At 37.1% G+C, this 15903-nt stretch overlaps 1 protein-coding gene across 1 annotated transcript in view; it reads right to left on the reverse strand.

The window, feature by feature from the left end:
• Window positions 1-1069: 1069 nt before the first annotated feature.
• LOC129953699 (nuclear pore complex protein Nup98-Nup96) overlaps window positions 1070-15903 on the reverse strand; it is a 29283-nt gene continuing 14449 nt past the window's right edge. The window contains exons 7-15 of the mRNA XM_056067045.1: window positions 10032-10149; window positions 4168-4338; window positions 3901-4103; window positions 3585-3837; window positions 2769-3520; window positions 2447-2706; window positions 1977-2386; window positions 1784-1911; window positions 1070-1716 (exon numbers count right to left, since the gene is read on the reverse strand). Coding sequence (XP_055923020.1) covers window positions 1399-1716; window positions 1784-1911; window positions 1977-2386; window positions 2447-2706; window positions 2769-3520; window positions 3585-3837; window positions 3901-4103; window positions 4168-4338; window positions 10032-10149 — 2613 coding nt within the window. The 3' untranslated portion in view covers window positions 1070-1398. The remainder of the gene's footprint in view (window positions 1717-1783; window positions 1912-1976; window positions 2387-2446; window positions 2707-2768; window positions 3521-3584; window positions 3838-3900; window positions 4104-4167; window positions 4339-10031; window positions 10150-15903) is intronic.

Below are 15903 nucleotides of genomic sequence, written 5' to 3' on the forward strand. Positions count from 1 at the left end.
CGAAGACTATTGACCAGTAAAAGAATAGTTATTATAAGAAAAGGACCAACTTCACAGATAACCACTTAAACGGATATATAAACAAAAGGGAATGGTGCCATGATGTCAAAAAAGTGTGTGCAAGACGTTTTGCTTTCAGCCTTTCCCTTGCCAGACGCATTTTAACGCTTTTTAACAGAACTTTTCAACTTAAATCCTTTCATAATTTTATCTGAAGGTTTTGAAGGTAGTTTATTGCCAGAGAATCTTACTACTTAAAGTTTTGAAAATCAAAATGATAGGGAAAAACAGAGCTGGGAAAGTATTCCACATTCTCGATGTGTGGTTAAAAAAAGAATCTCTATACTTGACAGTACGTCCGAAATTGAGCTCAAGGTTAAACTGATGTGCATTCCTAGAAGTACGAGCATTTCGGCTGAATTTTTTGACGGGGTTATCGTAATCAGATGAGAATATGAGATCGAGGTGTCTCCCCATAAAGTTTGCTACTCCATTTAGTTGAAAAACACCACAATCAGACAGACGATCAATGAACAGCGATTCAGATGAGATGTTAGTTGGAAAGAAGGATGTCTGATCATCTGAGGTGGACCAATTGAGATGGGGAAGATTAAAGTCTCCAAGAACGATGATTAAATCATTAGGTTGCACTAGTTCAAGCCGATAATCAATGGCATTAACAGCGGCTTGGTATGCTTTAATTTGTTGGGCTGGTCGAATATAACAAGAAAGGACAAAAAGACAAAACTTAGGGAGTGTAACCTTAGCTGATACACCTTCAAATTCGATTGAAGTGGGAATATGGAGTAATGAAGTTTCAAAATTACTAGTGATAGCTAAAAGCACACCACGACCGTGTGTATTACTCGCATATTCCACGACATCCATTCGATAGATGGAATAGTCGTTAGTGAAGAGTTCAGTACTAAGAATATCAGGTGTAAGGTTGGTTTCGGTAAGGGCAAAGATGTCATAGTTTTCGTAATTGATCTGTAAGATGTCCCATCATTGCTTGATTTTGTTTTGCAGACAGATATTAAAAAAAAATTATTAAAAACTCAAAGAATAATATATTTGTTTTGTTTATTATATTAATTGAATTTACTAAACTTAAGAAAACAAGTTAAAAAAAAAATAAACTAAACAACTCACAATTTTGTGTAACTATTAACTTTTCTGTTTTTGTTGAGGGGAACCTATTGTTTTTATATAAAAAGAAACAAAATTTAAAGAATTACAAAATAATAATTAATGATTTGCAGTTGTGCAGACATTTCTAACATTTGCTGTTTTACAAATATTTTTATATAATAATTAAAAAATAACTTCTAAAATCTTAACTTAACGGAGAGCTATTTTTGTTTTAAATTTATTTTTCAACTACAAACTAAAATTAGTTTAGTCTTTTGAATTACAGAGATCTATAACCAGTGCATCGAGAAGAGCTCTGAGCTCTTGCTGTGCAAACTCCTGCGGCAGAGGTAACCGTTCTAATGCGATCTTAATTGTCAAACAGGGATTTAGGGAAGGACAAACAACCAAAACACCACGCACTAAACATGCTAAACTCTGGGCGATTTCACTCTGGCACAAACGATGTTTGGGTGTCGGGCAGGGCAGAAGATTAATACGCGAACAAAGATCTGCCAATTGAGGTTTTAGGTTTTCCCATCGAGCTTCAATGTCACCCTCATGTAGATTCTTCAGACTTTTAAACTAAAAAATGCAAAGTAATTAAGAGTTAAATACCAACGTTTTTAATTGAATACAATTCATTACTTACTTTCTCATTGATATCAATGAAATCCAAAAATATTTGACCCTGATTTGACCAGTTTGGTACTTTAATACTTTTGTTTGAGGTTAGATTATCGAAGTGACTAAGAAGATCATGCAGGTAGTCCATGTTATCTAATAATATATGTAAATATAAGTTAGTTAGTACAATTTCAAAACTGTTTGGGTTTTTGTCTTACCATTGATTACAGCATCTGGAGCAATATGCTCAAAAATGACCTCATGCGCTTCGGCCCACTTTTGAGCTTTCAGCAAGTACTTAGCTTGCATGTGATAGTTTCCTGTGGCTCCAGCTTTTACTGCTTTCGCCCAATCCAACCACTTCTCTGGCACGCCCAAAACGTTTATTATAAATTTCTCATCGTCTGTTATAACGCCATCATTCGACACGGATGCATATCGATATAGATAATTCTCAATGTGTGATTCCCGTACGGTTTGTTCTTTTATATGAAGCAAAACAAAAACCGACCATTTCCACAGGCCATAGTTTTCTAATTGCGATGCGAAGTCAACATGCATTTGGTTCTCAAACATCTCCGAACAATGATGATATCCCAGAGCTTCGAAGGTTTGCAAAAGAAGCCAACTTTAAAAGAGAATCTTAATTAGTTTATGTTTATTGATACATTTAGAGAAAAAAAAATACTTTAGACGGAAGTCCATAAAGTCTGCAGTATGAGTTAGGGGATTTAGGAGGCTTTCAAGTGGATGACTTCGTTTTGAGTAGAGCTGGAAGATGTGATAACGCAGGTCATAGAGCGGATGTGTTTCACTGTCGCCAATTGATTCTGTATAGTGCGGTGACGGCGGCAAAGCGTAGAACTCATCCGCTTTGAATGCTTTCTCATAAGCAAGCAAAGCATCAGTGATGGAACAAGTGGGAGAGCAGAGATACCATAGTTGAAGCTGTTTTAATTTAAAAATTAAAAAATAATTCATAGTCAAGTTTAATATAAAGAACTACTTACCGCAAGCACCTTAATCCACTCAATACCTTCCAGACTATTAATCGGTCCATGCGACGAGTCCATTAATGAAACCCCAGCTACTAACATAAATAATTTCAAGCGTTCAACGCTTATAAACTTATCCGCTTCAACTTTATGCCACGCAGCCAATTGGTCTTCCATTAATTGCCTCACAACTGGCCCTGATGAGAGTTGTGCTAGTAATAGCGACAAGTTTGCATCATCATACTTGAAGGCAAGCTCACAGCCCTCGACAACCTTGTGGCACATGATCAGGTCCATAAGGTGATCAATGTATTTATTCTTCGAAACGCTTTTCGTTAGAAGGTCCTTATCCGTTAAGGTGTTTTCAAGCCATTGGGAAAGTAAATTCCTTCGCCACATTACTGCATGATGACTTGTTGCATCAGAATCTTCCAATTCCTCTTGCTCCCCCCATAAGGCCAAACAAAGTGACCACACCGAAACTGCATACTCCTCCAAGGGTCCCAAATTCAACAGTTTCATGGCTTCGTCCAAGTGTTTTACAATTAACTTAGTCCCCCCATTTGCCTTAATCATCGGACAGTCGCTATTCTCGATTTCAACTTGCAAAGAGTTCTTAAGTTGAATTTCTAAGTGATCAACGATGCTTTTTTCGAAGTTTTCAATGTGGTGTGCGGAGGAAATTTTAAGACGGTACAAAACGGTTTGGGAAAAGTCATTGCATTTACGACCACTAAAGATTTCACCTAAATTTTCCAAACTCGCATCTAATAAGATTCAAAAAATATGTAAGACTTATGTATGTTCAATTTTTGAGGTATCGAAATTTACCTTTGATTTTCTTAACAGCTGAGTTTTTGGTCGCAGGTATAATCAAATTGTTCTGTGGACCAAAACACACTTTAAATTTGCGACTGTTGAAGATGCCCAAATCTGCGGCACACTTTCCTTGCAATCGAAAAGCAAGTGAATTCTCGAAAGGAACTTGCGAGGCATGACCCTTGACTTGAGCTACTTTTGGCTTTAAAATTAGAGGCTGGTATTTGACTACGGGGGCAATGGGTTCTACTGTCGGAGTTATTGACTGAAATGATTGTAATTAGCAATTCATACTTAAAAATATCTATTTTCTATTTTTCTAACTTACTTCAGCTTCTCGTGGTTTATTACTCATGGTCTCATAAAATTGACTATTTTCATAATCGACTTGACTTGAAGCAACAGAATTGGCATAGCCATCTTTCCACAATGACTGCGATGACGAGTATTGATCGTGATCGTGTGTTAGAAACAAACGATTCCTTACACTCATATCCATGTTATCACGTTCATCGTTTTTCTCAGACATCACTATTTAAATATCAATGAAAGATGTTTTATTAATTTAGATTTATTGGAAAAAGGCAAAACTTACCAGATTTAGAATCCATATCATCGTCAATAAACAAAGAGGCCTTCATTAGTTGTAATTTGTGTGAGTCAGTACCATTGCCATTAGCTAAGATTGCTGTTGGGCTTGTAAGGTTGTTTCGTTTGGATGTATCGAAATAGGAGAAGTCACTTTGCACGGAATTTTGGAGAAACTCTTAAGAAAAAATAAAATAAAAACAGAATCATAAATGCTTCATAAAAAGATCATAGATTATAAAAAAGGAGTCTCTAGTTGACGACTCAACTTTTTGGTTTTCACTGAAGATGATAAGTAAATCGGAATAACCAAATAAAAAACTGAAAAATTAAAAGAAACGAAGAATTTAAAGTTACTTTTGTCACTCTCAAAGGAGTTAGAAGAATGTATTATCGTTCTTAAAGAATGAATACTTGTTTATATTCTAGCTCAAACACTGTTTTTAGAATAATCGCTTTTTCTCTATAATTTGTAATTTTCGTGCTGTCAAAACAAATCGATGATTTTCAAATGGTAGACATGTGTGTTCATGAGGACACAAGCGTCCACAGGTTTTTCTCCAAACCCACCTCTTTTTATCAACTGGAGATTGGGTTCCAACACCAGAGGAAAGTTTTTAGGGGTAGAAAACGATAGAGGGGAGGAGAGGTGTTTCCTTTCATCCAGACGGCATTGGATGAATTCTCAAGATGGAATCAACGGTCGCGTCTACAGTTCCAGTTAGGTTAAACTACTTAGTGAACACATTATAGGGCTACTACGACATATTCGAAGCACAGGCCTGTAAGGAGCGGTTTATGCCGGTTTTCGCCTTTGGAGTCAAATCAAGTACCTGGTCTTTCAGGTTGAAGGTCGTGCGTCAGGGTGACTTCTTGATCACATAAAGACAACCCAGTTGCAAAACACCAACAAGCTTCTGATACGGACGGATTTACTGTTGACAACCCACGCAAACGAACTTCGGATATGCACGTGGAATGTTAGGTCCTTTACAGGCTAGGTGCAACCGAAGAATTAGCGGAGGCCCTAGACTGCTATAAAGCAGACATCACCTCCATCTAGGAAATACGATAGGACTAAGGCAATAAGACTTGAGGTATAGGTGCATCAACGAGTGCCGCATCGAATCTAAATTAATGAATTAAATTAAAATTAGCGCTCACGCCCCGAGAGACGGATGACAACACCAAGGATATTTTTTTTTTTGAGCTCATAGACAAAACATATGAGCAGTGTCCTAGCTACGATATTAAAATATCATGGATGTCCGAGGAGCTAACAGCGACTCGGACCACTACCTCGTTGTAGCCAAGGTAGCACTTCGGGTTTCCAGACCCAAGGCAAAACAGGGAAGTGCTGGGAGAAGGTACAACGTCGAACGGCTACAATCGCTAGAGATCGCCAAATCCTTTTCCGACCGAGATACAAGTAACATCTCTTGAAGTTCTCTGCCGCCAACACAATTTATCGAAAACCAGTGGCAACATTGCCAAGATGCAATCAGAGAAGCCGCCTCTGATGTGCTGGGTTTAAAACAGCCACCAACAAGGAATCCCTGGTTTGATGAGGAATGTCGGCAGGCAAATGCAGCCAAACAACAGACACTCAAAGCGGCTCTGCATAAAAGGACGAGAGCTGCTCATGAGCTCTATGAGCAGAAGAGGCGAGAGGAACGCCGACTTCTCAGAAGAAAAAGAGAGGGCATGAGGAGCGTGCGGTCGAAGATGTTGAGAGGTTTAAAAGCAGGAATGAAGTTCGAAAGTTTTATGAACAGGTAAACAAAATTCACAGGCACATAAACCTAGAACCGAAGGCTGCAAAGACGAAAGTGGAAACATTACAGTGGCGCAGTCAATGCTGAGGATATGGAAGGACCACTTCTGCAGACTGTATAATGGCGGCGACGAACTGAATTCCGCTGTCAGGCATGATGATCCATTCAACATAGACGATGAAAGCCCACAATCCCGTCCTCCCGACTTAGACGAAGTAAAGATTGCCATATCTAAGCTGAAGTCTAATAAAGCCGTTGGAGCGGATGGCTTGAATGCCGAGCTCTTTAAAGCAGCTGGAGATAAGTTGGTTAGGAGCATGCACCAACTTATCTGTAAGATATGGTCGGAAAAAGCATGCCCAATGAATGGAAGCTCAGTACTGTTTGCCCGATTTTAAAAAAAGGACACCCTCTTAACTGCACCAACTATAGAGGCATCAGTTTACTTAACAAAATCTTTTCTACCGTAATATGTGAACGTCTAAAGCCCATCGTCAACAACCTGATAGGTCCTTATCAGTCTGGTTTAAGACCAGAAAAGTCCACAGTCGATCAAATATTCACATTACGCAGATCCTGGAAAAAACCCAAATACACCAAATCGCTACCCATCATCTTTTCATCGATTTCAAGGCCGCATATGACAGCATCTACACGGACGAGCTGTATAGAGCCATGTCTAGTCTCCTTTTGGCATCCCTGCCAAATTCGTCCGTTTGTGCAGGATGACCATGAAGAATTCACGCTGCTCTATAAAGGTTGGAAACAACTTAACAGAACCTTTCGATGTCAAAAAAGGTTTTATACAAGGTGATGCACTGTCAAGTGATTTTTTTAACATCGTGCTTGAAAGAATAGTGCAGAGCTCACTCGTCAACTCTAGAGGCACTTTCTTTCAAAAATCTGTCCAATTACTAGCATATGCTGATGACATTGACATAATCGGAAGAACTCAGCGTTATGTCAATGGGGCTTTTGTGAGTATTAAGGCAGAGGCGGCAAAAATGGGTTTAAAGGTTAATGAGGACCAAACAAAGTACATGCTGTCGTCAAGAATGGACCTATAACACCGACGTCTAGATCAAAACGTCACCATCAACAGACGTTGATAACTTTGAGGTAGTTAAGGACATCGTCTATGTAGGCTCCGCTATGAATGCAGAAATCAACCCTAGTGCTGAGACCAAACCCAACCGCTTTGGGCTAAAAGAGCAATTGAGTAGCAAAGTCCTCTCTCGAGGGACCAAAGTGTCGGTATATAAGACCCTCATCATCCCCGTCCTGCTATACGGTGCATAAGCATGTACTATGACAAAAGCGGATGAAATCATCCTGGGTCGTTTCGAGAAAAAGATCTTCGTGTGATATACGGTCCCGTATGCATCGAAGGGAAGTGGAGGAGAAGATGGAACGACGAGCTGTACAGCGACGTAGACTTAGCCAGAATGGTAAAAGTCCAACGACTAAGATGGATTCGTCACGTAGAGCGCATGGAAACCAATGTTTCGACCCGGAAAGTCTTCGAATCCACACCCACAGGACAGCGCAGTAGAAGAAGACCGCGAATCAGGTGGCGCGCAAAGTGACCTCATCCAACTTGGATCGAGAAACTGGAGAAATCTTGCTTGGGACCGAGTTGGATGGAGAAGTTTGTTGGTTGAGGCAGTCGTTCAAACAGGACTGTAGCGCCACCTTAAGTAAGTAAGTGAAGAATAATTCGTCGAATATTTCAAAAACAGAATTTCAAACAAATTTACTAAGGAGAGTTGTATCGATCTACTTGAGTGGGATAGCATAATGCAGGCTTTTCTGAATGCAATCATTAAAAAAAAAAATTGGGTGGCGCAACAGTCCGTTGAAAACTAGGGCCTAGAGCCTAGAGACTTACAACTCTCAACCACTCCTGTGTGCGAGTACTGATGTCAGTTTTAATTTTACAATCATTACAATTTAAAATTTTGTCTCCAATCTTTTGCATTCACTTCAAGTCTCTGTGATGTGATTAGAAGACATTAAAGACTGAATTTTCAATATATTTCATTATTTTACAAGCCTGTGTTGGGCAAACCATTAAACACTGCTAAATAATATTTTCCCCTCTATCCGAATGATTTATTATTTCGGAATAAGTTTCATAGTTGAATCATTAGATCTTCTTTTTGGAACACTAAAGTATTCAATCCAGATGCTTGATTATTTTATTGGCATATTGCTTCATGTTATGATTTTCGTTGATGATAAAATTGCAAATACTTCTTTCCGATGTGTCACTCCGGTGCGGTGCACATCACTTTTGAACGACATCGAAGGACAGTTTGTTAAAGTATTACAGATTTACTTAGTACGGATAAAAAACAAATCTCTGAACTTTTTAAATTAAATTGTTTAATTGACTTAAGAAGAGAGGAACAAGAAAATTACAAACGCACAGTAAACAAGCAACGTTATTGTCACAAATGATTTTGAACACAATTCTTTGAATATTGTATTGTAGTACTATTCCAAAGTAGTACCCGTGGCATGATGGTTAGTGCGTAGGACTATACATTGATATTAGTTTTTTTTTTCTTCAAATTTTGTAATAAATACAAAAATAAATATGTATTTAAATTAATTGAAGTAAAATAGATCATGGGGCCGAAAGGCATTAGTATTAAGTTTTATAGTTTACTTAGAGTTTCCGTGTGGGAACAAAAAGTTAGTTGTAAGTTATGGTTAATTAGACTATATGACAACATTACTCGCGCACATGAATGGTTGAGAGTTTTTAGGCACTAGGCCCTAGTTCTTAACTAACTGTTCCACCATCCAATTTATTTTTTTTTATTCCAAAGATTAGAGTTATACTCAAACTTATGACGAATATAAGTTTCATAGATAATAGCCAAACATCTTGCGGCATTTTTTTTGCTCCGAAAGATTAGGTGGTTGGTGACACACACCCACCGAGATCTTTAAGATACTTTAGTGTATCAACATATGCACCGCCACTGCCCATTCAATAAATGAGTAACAAAACATGTCAAATGCAAATCGAGTATCATACCATTAACATTCCACTCGACTGCATTGATTGTCACTCAATACTAATAAGATCCTAATTAACATAGCAGCATTGAATTTTCAACTTATTAAATTCCAATCGATCTTTTATTCCCTATTTAACAAAGCTTTCAATAATGAGTTTATCATCCCAAGACACAACAAGACATATTACAATATACAATATGGTATTGAATTGAAAGTTAATTTCGAATCCAACGATAAAGGAATTGATCAAAACCATGGGGGCAAACTCTTTAAAATGCTTCTGAAATATCAAGCGACATAATCGATGGAATGATTTCTCTACTATTTGCTATCACTCTCTGGCAGTAAACTGCCTAGCAAAAGACTTGAAGAGCTTTGTCTAGAGACCTAAAAACTGGCTTCAATGAAGACGGGCGCAGAAACCAACGAAGAAGAAGAATACATCATGCTTTTAACGAATGACCAAAAATTGTACTAATTTTGTTGTTGTTGATGAATGATCCGTATGAATTTTCTATAAATTATGTGATAAATAAAAATTGCATAACACTGTTTCATGATTTCAAATAATTATAAACACAGAAAAAAAATCGCTTTGCTTGATGATTGAGCTTTGATATTAAAGTTTAAGAATTACAAATAAAGAAAATACTTAACACTGTTTACCATCATTCCAAGATATTATGGATACCAAATAGAGTTGAATTTCTCTAGCTAGCAAATCCATAAAACTTAGACTAAACTAAAAAACAAAGTGTCCATTAATTGCAATGTTTCAAATATAATTCATAATTATTATATAATTTTTGTTTACAACAAATTGCTTTAAAATATTACTAAATCTCCATCAAAAGCGATCATCACTCTATAAAGCACCCAAATAACAAACAAGCACTCGAAAATATTAACCAGTTTTAGTTTAAGATAAAATCAGAGATTGTCATCGTCATTTCCTAAAAGTTTGCTTTCTTTTAAACTATGAACAAAAAGAGAAAATAATAAAAAGTACGAAAAAACACAGAATGGAAGATATATGATTTTATTTAGATCATTTTAGTAAACTTACGAGTCTTGTCCATTAGCATAAATTCGGCTTCATCGAAATTCATGGCAGCTGATTTGGGATCCTGTTTTCCTCCAACAGCAACCACTCCTCCAGCTGCCCCAACTTGATTTTCGCCACTCTATAAAATAAAAAAAATGTATATAAATAGGGAAGACTTTCGGAACGCGGAACCTAAGAAGATTAAATCATGTTGAAAAGACTACAGTGAGCAAATGCGCGAGAAAAACTCTGCAGTATCCCGTATCGTGACATCATTAAAGAGGTAGCCAAGACTACCATAGGCTACCAACCACATTAAAAAAAACCTAGTCTCATGATGAATGTGCGGTTTAAATGAACAAATGCAAACGATGCAACGGAAAAGAAGAGAGGAGTACTGAGAAAAGACAAAAATAAACCCTGCTTAAGAAGAAAAGAGAATCCACAACCCCTTAGCTCAGGTATGGGTATATCGAAGAGTTTAGCACTGTTAAGAACACACGTCGATTCTACAAAACCCCAAAGCAACTGGAATCTGGTTATATGACCTGCAAGCAAGCTCTTTGAAATAGCGAATGGGCTTGTAGACGTATTGTTCGTTAATTGGTACTATCAGATATCAGAAACATAAGAGCAGTGATTGAAGATCCAGCCGCAATGCCAGTACTAAATAGGTTAAGAAAACTTTCCACAAAGCGAAATATGGAGGAGATGTCCTGGTACCAGCTTATCAACCAGTGAAATTAAAAAGTATGCCCGACTGCTGGTTAGATAGCTCAATATTCCCAAAAAAGGCAATTCTAGTCGTGTAAAAAGTGCAGAAACATATCCCATTTTAATGTTCCCTAAAAGATCCTATTCAATGTACTATGTGAGCGTCTTAATAATGTGATCGACCAGGAGGGTCATTCCGTAAAACGATTATCGTCAAACGATAGCGTTTTGACTATAGTCTCACTTCACGTAAGACGATAATCGTTGAAGGGGTATCTTCAAAACGATAGCGTTTGCACGATAGCTAAATAGGTATCGCCTGTCATTGATTTCCAAGCACTAATTGAAACAAAAATGTTTCAGTGTCATTGAGTTTTGTTACAAAGTAGAAATGAAAACTCAGAAAAAAAATTAATACGGTTGTGGAGAAAATTAAGAGATCATAGCCTTTACCTCTTTCAACCTATATATATGTAAGCATTGTTCTTTTTTCTTTCTCACTTGTCGTAAAATAATTTAAACCATTATAGTTTTGTTCAAAGTTTTTCAAAAGTGGCCTTTAAAAAGATATTGGAAACAATAAATTCGCCAGACGGTTTGCTTTAACTAATAAAACTTTGAGTGGGGGAGTGTACCACTGCTCTTACACGAAGCACATTATACAAAATAGTTGCAAACATAAATAACTTACATGATGAAATTATAGTTTCATCGTCGGCAGCAAAAAATAAAAACTGTAAGAGTAGAATAAACAACACAAAATAGTTGGTAAGTTTGGTAAAAAGCAATTTTCTGCAAATGTTCACAATCTCCTCATAGAAAAAAACCAAGTTTAATAACATTTTCAAGTTATCGAACAAGCATTCAGCGCTATCATAAATTCCAATGTAATCGAAACTTTTACGAATCACCATTCTGTTAACTTTTGGAGATTATTTTGTAAAAGAATACAATCATTTCAAGAAAGTAGGCATCGGAAAAACTTTAAATCCTTTGCAAATAAAAGTCTACTAGAATTTAAAAAGATATCAGCCAAGTCGTTGATAAATATAAAAAAAAGAAAGGGATCAAGATGGCTTCCTTGCGGCACACCCAAAGTAACTATAATTGGACTGGAGAGTAGGTTAGGTTAGGTTGGAGTGGAGTGGCTGTCCAGATGTCATTGACGCACGTAGACCTTAAGGGTCCATTGTGATACCACTAATGAGGTTACTCATGGGAGAGTAATGAATTTAAACAAACCATTTTGTACTTTTAATAAAGTTAGAGAGACGTTTTGTGTCAATCGTTGCCAGTTCAATAGTGTTATCGAAGAAGGGATTACCGAGAAAGTAATTCCTTCTAATGGAGAGTGCTGGACATGTACATAGAAGGTGTTGGACCATTTCCTCTTCCTCCTCGCCCATGCAGCTTCTACAGAAGTCATTTGTGTAGACCCCTAGCCTCAGAGCATGTCTTCCTATGAGGCAGTGTCCCGTTATTACTCCAATTGTAGAGCTTATACTTTGTCTGCTGAGTGATATCAAGCTTTTTGACCGTTTTAAGTCAATACTTGGCCATATTTGCTTGATTGCTAGGCAGGTGGTACTTTGTGGCCATCTAGCATTTGTTGTTTCTAGAGCATATTGCTTGAGAAGATATTTGCATGTAGCAAGTGGTGTTCCTATGTTATGTTTTTGTCTAACATGAGGCAGAAGTGTTCCGTTTTTGGTGTCTGTCTCTGTGGCCCGGCACCCAAATGAGGTGAATGTTAAACTGTACCGTCATCTCATTCAGAGATGATCGACAATCGTGGACTGTTTGAGAGTTTGTGGAGACAGACGCGAGAGATTTAAGAGCGGCTTGGCTGTCTGAGAAGATTCGTAAATAAATAGATATCGTTTTCTTTGAGCCAGGATAGGGCTTCTTTAATCGGCATTACTTCTTCCTGGAATACACTACATTGATTGGGAAGTCTATATGATAGACTGAGATTCAGTTGTTTTGAATAGATACCACTTGCAACTCCGTGATCGGTCTTTGAACCGTCAGTATAGAAGTGTACCGCATCATCTTCCAGGGGTCTCTCTTCTTCCCAGGAGGATCTTGAAGGGATGGACACATGGAAGCTTTTACCGAATACCATTTTTGGGGTGGTATAGTCTAAGCGATCTGGGATAGATCTGAAACTGTCTAGAATAGTAGTATGCCCAGTATTGTTACTGGTCCATTGAGAGGTGGCTCTAAGCCTTACACATGAGTTGGCAGCCACCTTTTTGGAGAAGATGTCAAGTGGTGTTAGGTTTAAAAGCACTACCAGTGCTGCGGTTGGTGTTGAGTGAAGTGCTACAGTAGCCTTTCTTACTCTTTCATCAATATTTGTTTTGTAATTTAGTTTTTTGTCTAAAATGAGGACCAAATATTTAGCTTGATCGGAAAAGCTTAATGGTATTCCTCTAATCTTGGGTGGGCTAATCTGAGGAATTGTGTATCTTCTCGAAAAGAGTATTAACTGGAGAGTACAATACAAACGAATTGTACACGACTCCTTAGATAGGACTCCAACCATTTCAACATATTTGAGTGAAAACCTAATAGTTTCAGTTTTTCAATCAAAATAGTATGACTAACTCTATCAAAAGCCTTCACAAAATCAGTATAAATAAAATCTACTTGGTAGCCTTCTTTGAGTTTATTTAAAAGATAGAAAGATTAGTGTTGAAAGATTAAATATGCTCCTTAAGGAGAAATGTCAACTAATTTTTTCGGAGAGTTTCACATATAATTTACAAATAGGACGGTAGTTATTTACTTTCTGCTTAGGGCAATTTCTATGAATTGGAGAAAGAAATGATTTCTTCCACACTGAAAGAAGTTCACAGTTCCCAAGAGAAACATTGAAAATGTAAGAAAGGGGCTAAGGTATAACAAGTGCACATTTCTTCAAAATAATTACTTCATCGGGGCCTTGCTTGCAATCCCTATTTGAATTAAATGACCAAAAACATTTTCCATTCGTTTTGATGTTTGATTCAACCAATAAAATGTAATTTTTATATAGAAACTAGCTGACCCGATAAACGTTGTTTTGTCATATAAATAATTTCTAGAACATAATTTGCTAGAAATAAATAATTAACTTATTGCAAGTGTGTAAGGATGTGATATATAAGTGGGAGAGGTATAGAGCACTGTAAGCAGTGACAAAATATGAAAACAACAAATCACCAAACATTTTTTTTTAATTTATTATAACTAATTCTTTAAAATTATATACATATCGCTTATTATGACAATACTACAAAAGAAAAACAATATCAATGCAACAGAGAGTGCAATATTTTTTGTGATCCCATCTTTAGCCAATACAAACAAACGGGATGGTTTGCTTACTGGAGAACACGCCACGTATAATTTTCAGTGTGAAACACATGAAGTGCTCAAATCTAAGCCGCAGACAGACGTCGTTTGGCCTTGGGACTTATTGAAAGTCCTTGCAAGCGCCAATTGCAATTGGAACTTGAAGGCGTTTGAATTGAATTGCCATAGTGGGTAAAACAGAGTTCGCGGTAATACTATATTTTTAACTCGGAATTTGAATTTAGAATTATGGCTTCGATAACATTTGTCCATAATTTTTAAATTACTAATTGCGTGTCGTTTCACAACCGTGGTGGCTTCAAATTACGAAGCAAAATTGCCGGAGATCCAACCTTCAGTTGTAAATTATGCGGTGGCATGCCTGCTAAATCCAATGAGTTCAAAAACTCAGCTGGATAATTTACAGCTTCGGTAGCATCACAAACTGTATCAATAAATTTGTATGACACCAAGTCTCCTGATAAAAAATGTTGTATCTTGAGATTTAATTCGTTGATATCCACATTTTTTGCTGCTAAAATTGCTCTTTCTACCAGCCTCTCATGATTTGTATATTGGTTCTGGTCAATGAGAGCATCTTGTTAATCAATAATCTTGCAAAAATCGCAGGTAATTCTATCGCATCCAGTTTCATCTGTAGTAACTTCCCCTTCGCCTATACCTAACAATTCTTTTGAGAATGTTTCAGCGAATGGATCTTGAAGCATTTGAACACACATATTTATTTTAAGTTTTATTTTTTCAACATTACGCAACAGTAGCGACGATTTTAAGCAGGCGTTGGTCTCATCAGCGTACGTTGAACGCGGAATATAAGGAAATGTATGCCTAAAATCACCCGAAAAGAGTGCCGCCAACAAATCGGTCGCTGTTGTTTATATCTTTCAATGTCCTGTTCAAAGCCTGAAGCGAATGTTTGTGTGCCATAGTGCATTCATCCTAGATGATAATTTTACACTGTTTCTGCGTTGTGGCCATGGATGATTGCTTTTTTTTTATATTGCGCACGGCGCGGCGTCTGGATTATTTTGAATATTAAGTGGCAGTTTAAATGCTGAATGAGCTGTTCTGCTTCCATCCAATAAAGTTGCCGCAATGCCAGAAGATGCAACAGCCAATGCGCTACCATTATTTTATCCTATTTTGGCAAGAAGAAATAAGTAATGTTTTGCCAGGCCCTCCTGGTCCATCTAAAACAAAAATCCACCTTGTCCTGTCCCAACTGCGACCATGATTTTGTCATAATTGGTTCTTAGTTCTTCATTCATACAGCCATTGCAAGCAACAATCGCTTCCATTTCCACTGTATGTATTGAAGTTCACTATTTAATTCAGTGTCTATTAAATCAGATGCATTTCGATTTGGTGAATGCATACCGAAATGACTCAGTGGTAAGTTGGCAATGATAATGCAAAGATCCTCAATAGCAATCAATGCTTCGTTGTACATAGCGTTAGGAATCCTTTGTTAAGATCGTTGCAACGTGTAGGGAAATTGGTTAAGCCGTTTCGGAAGAGTATGGCAACTAACACTATGACAGGAGAATTTTATATATTAGATTTTATAAGAACATCGAATTCTCGCGCTAGCCGAATATAATTATTTTTTAAATCGATTTTGTTTTCGAAAGTGCGTATCGTTTTGTAAGCCTTGTTTTTTTATTACTTAAGTTGCAAAGCCTCTTGTTTTTTTTACTTTTGGCACATGCATATTCATTGCCTCTTTAAAAAGAAATTATAACATTCAAACAAATTCATAGAATTATAATTTAAATCGAGGCCAACCATCTTTTCATCGACTTTAAAGACACATATGACA

Source organism: Eupeodes corollae, chromosome 1 (genome assembly GCF_945859685.1).
Source record: "Eupeodes corollae chromosome 1, idEupCoro1.1, whole genome shotgun sequence".
NCBI lineage: Eukaryota > Metazoa > Arthropoda > Insecta > Diptera > Syrphidae > Eupeodes > Eupeodes corollae.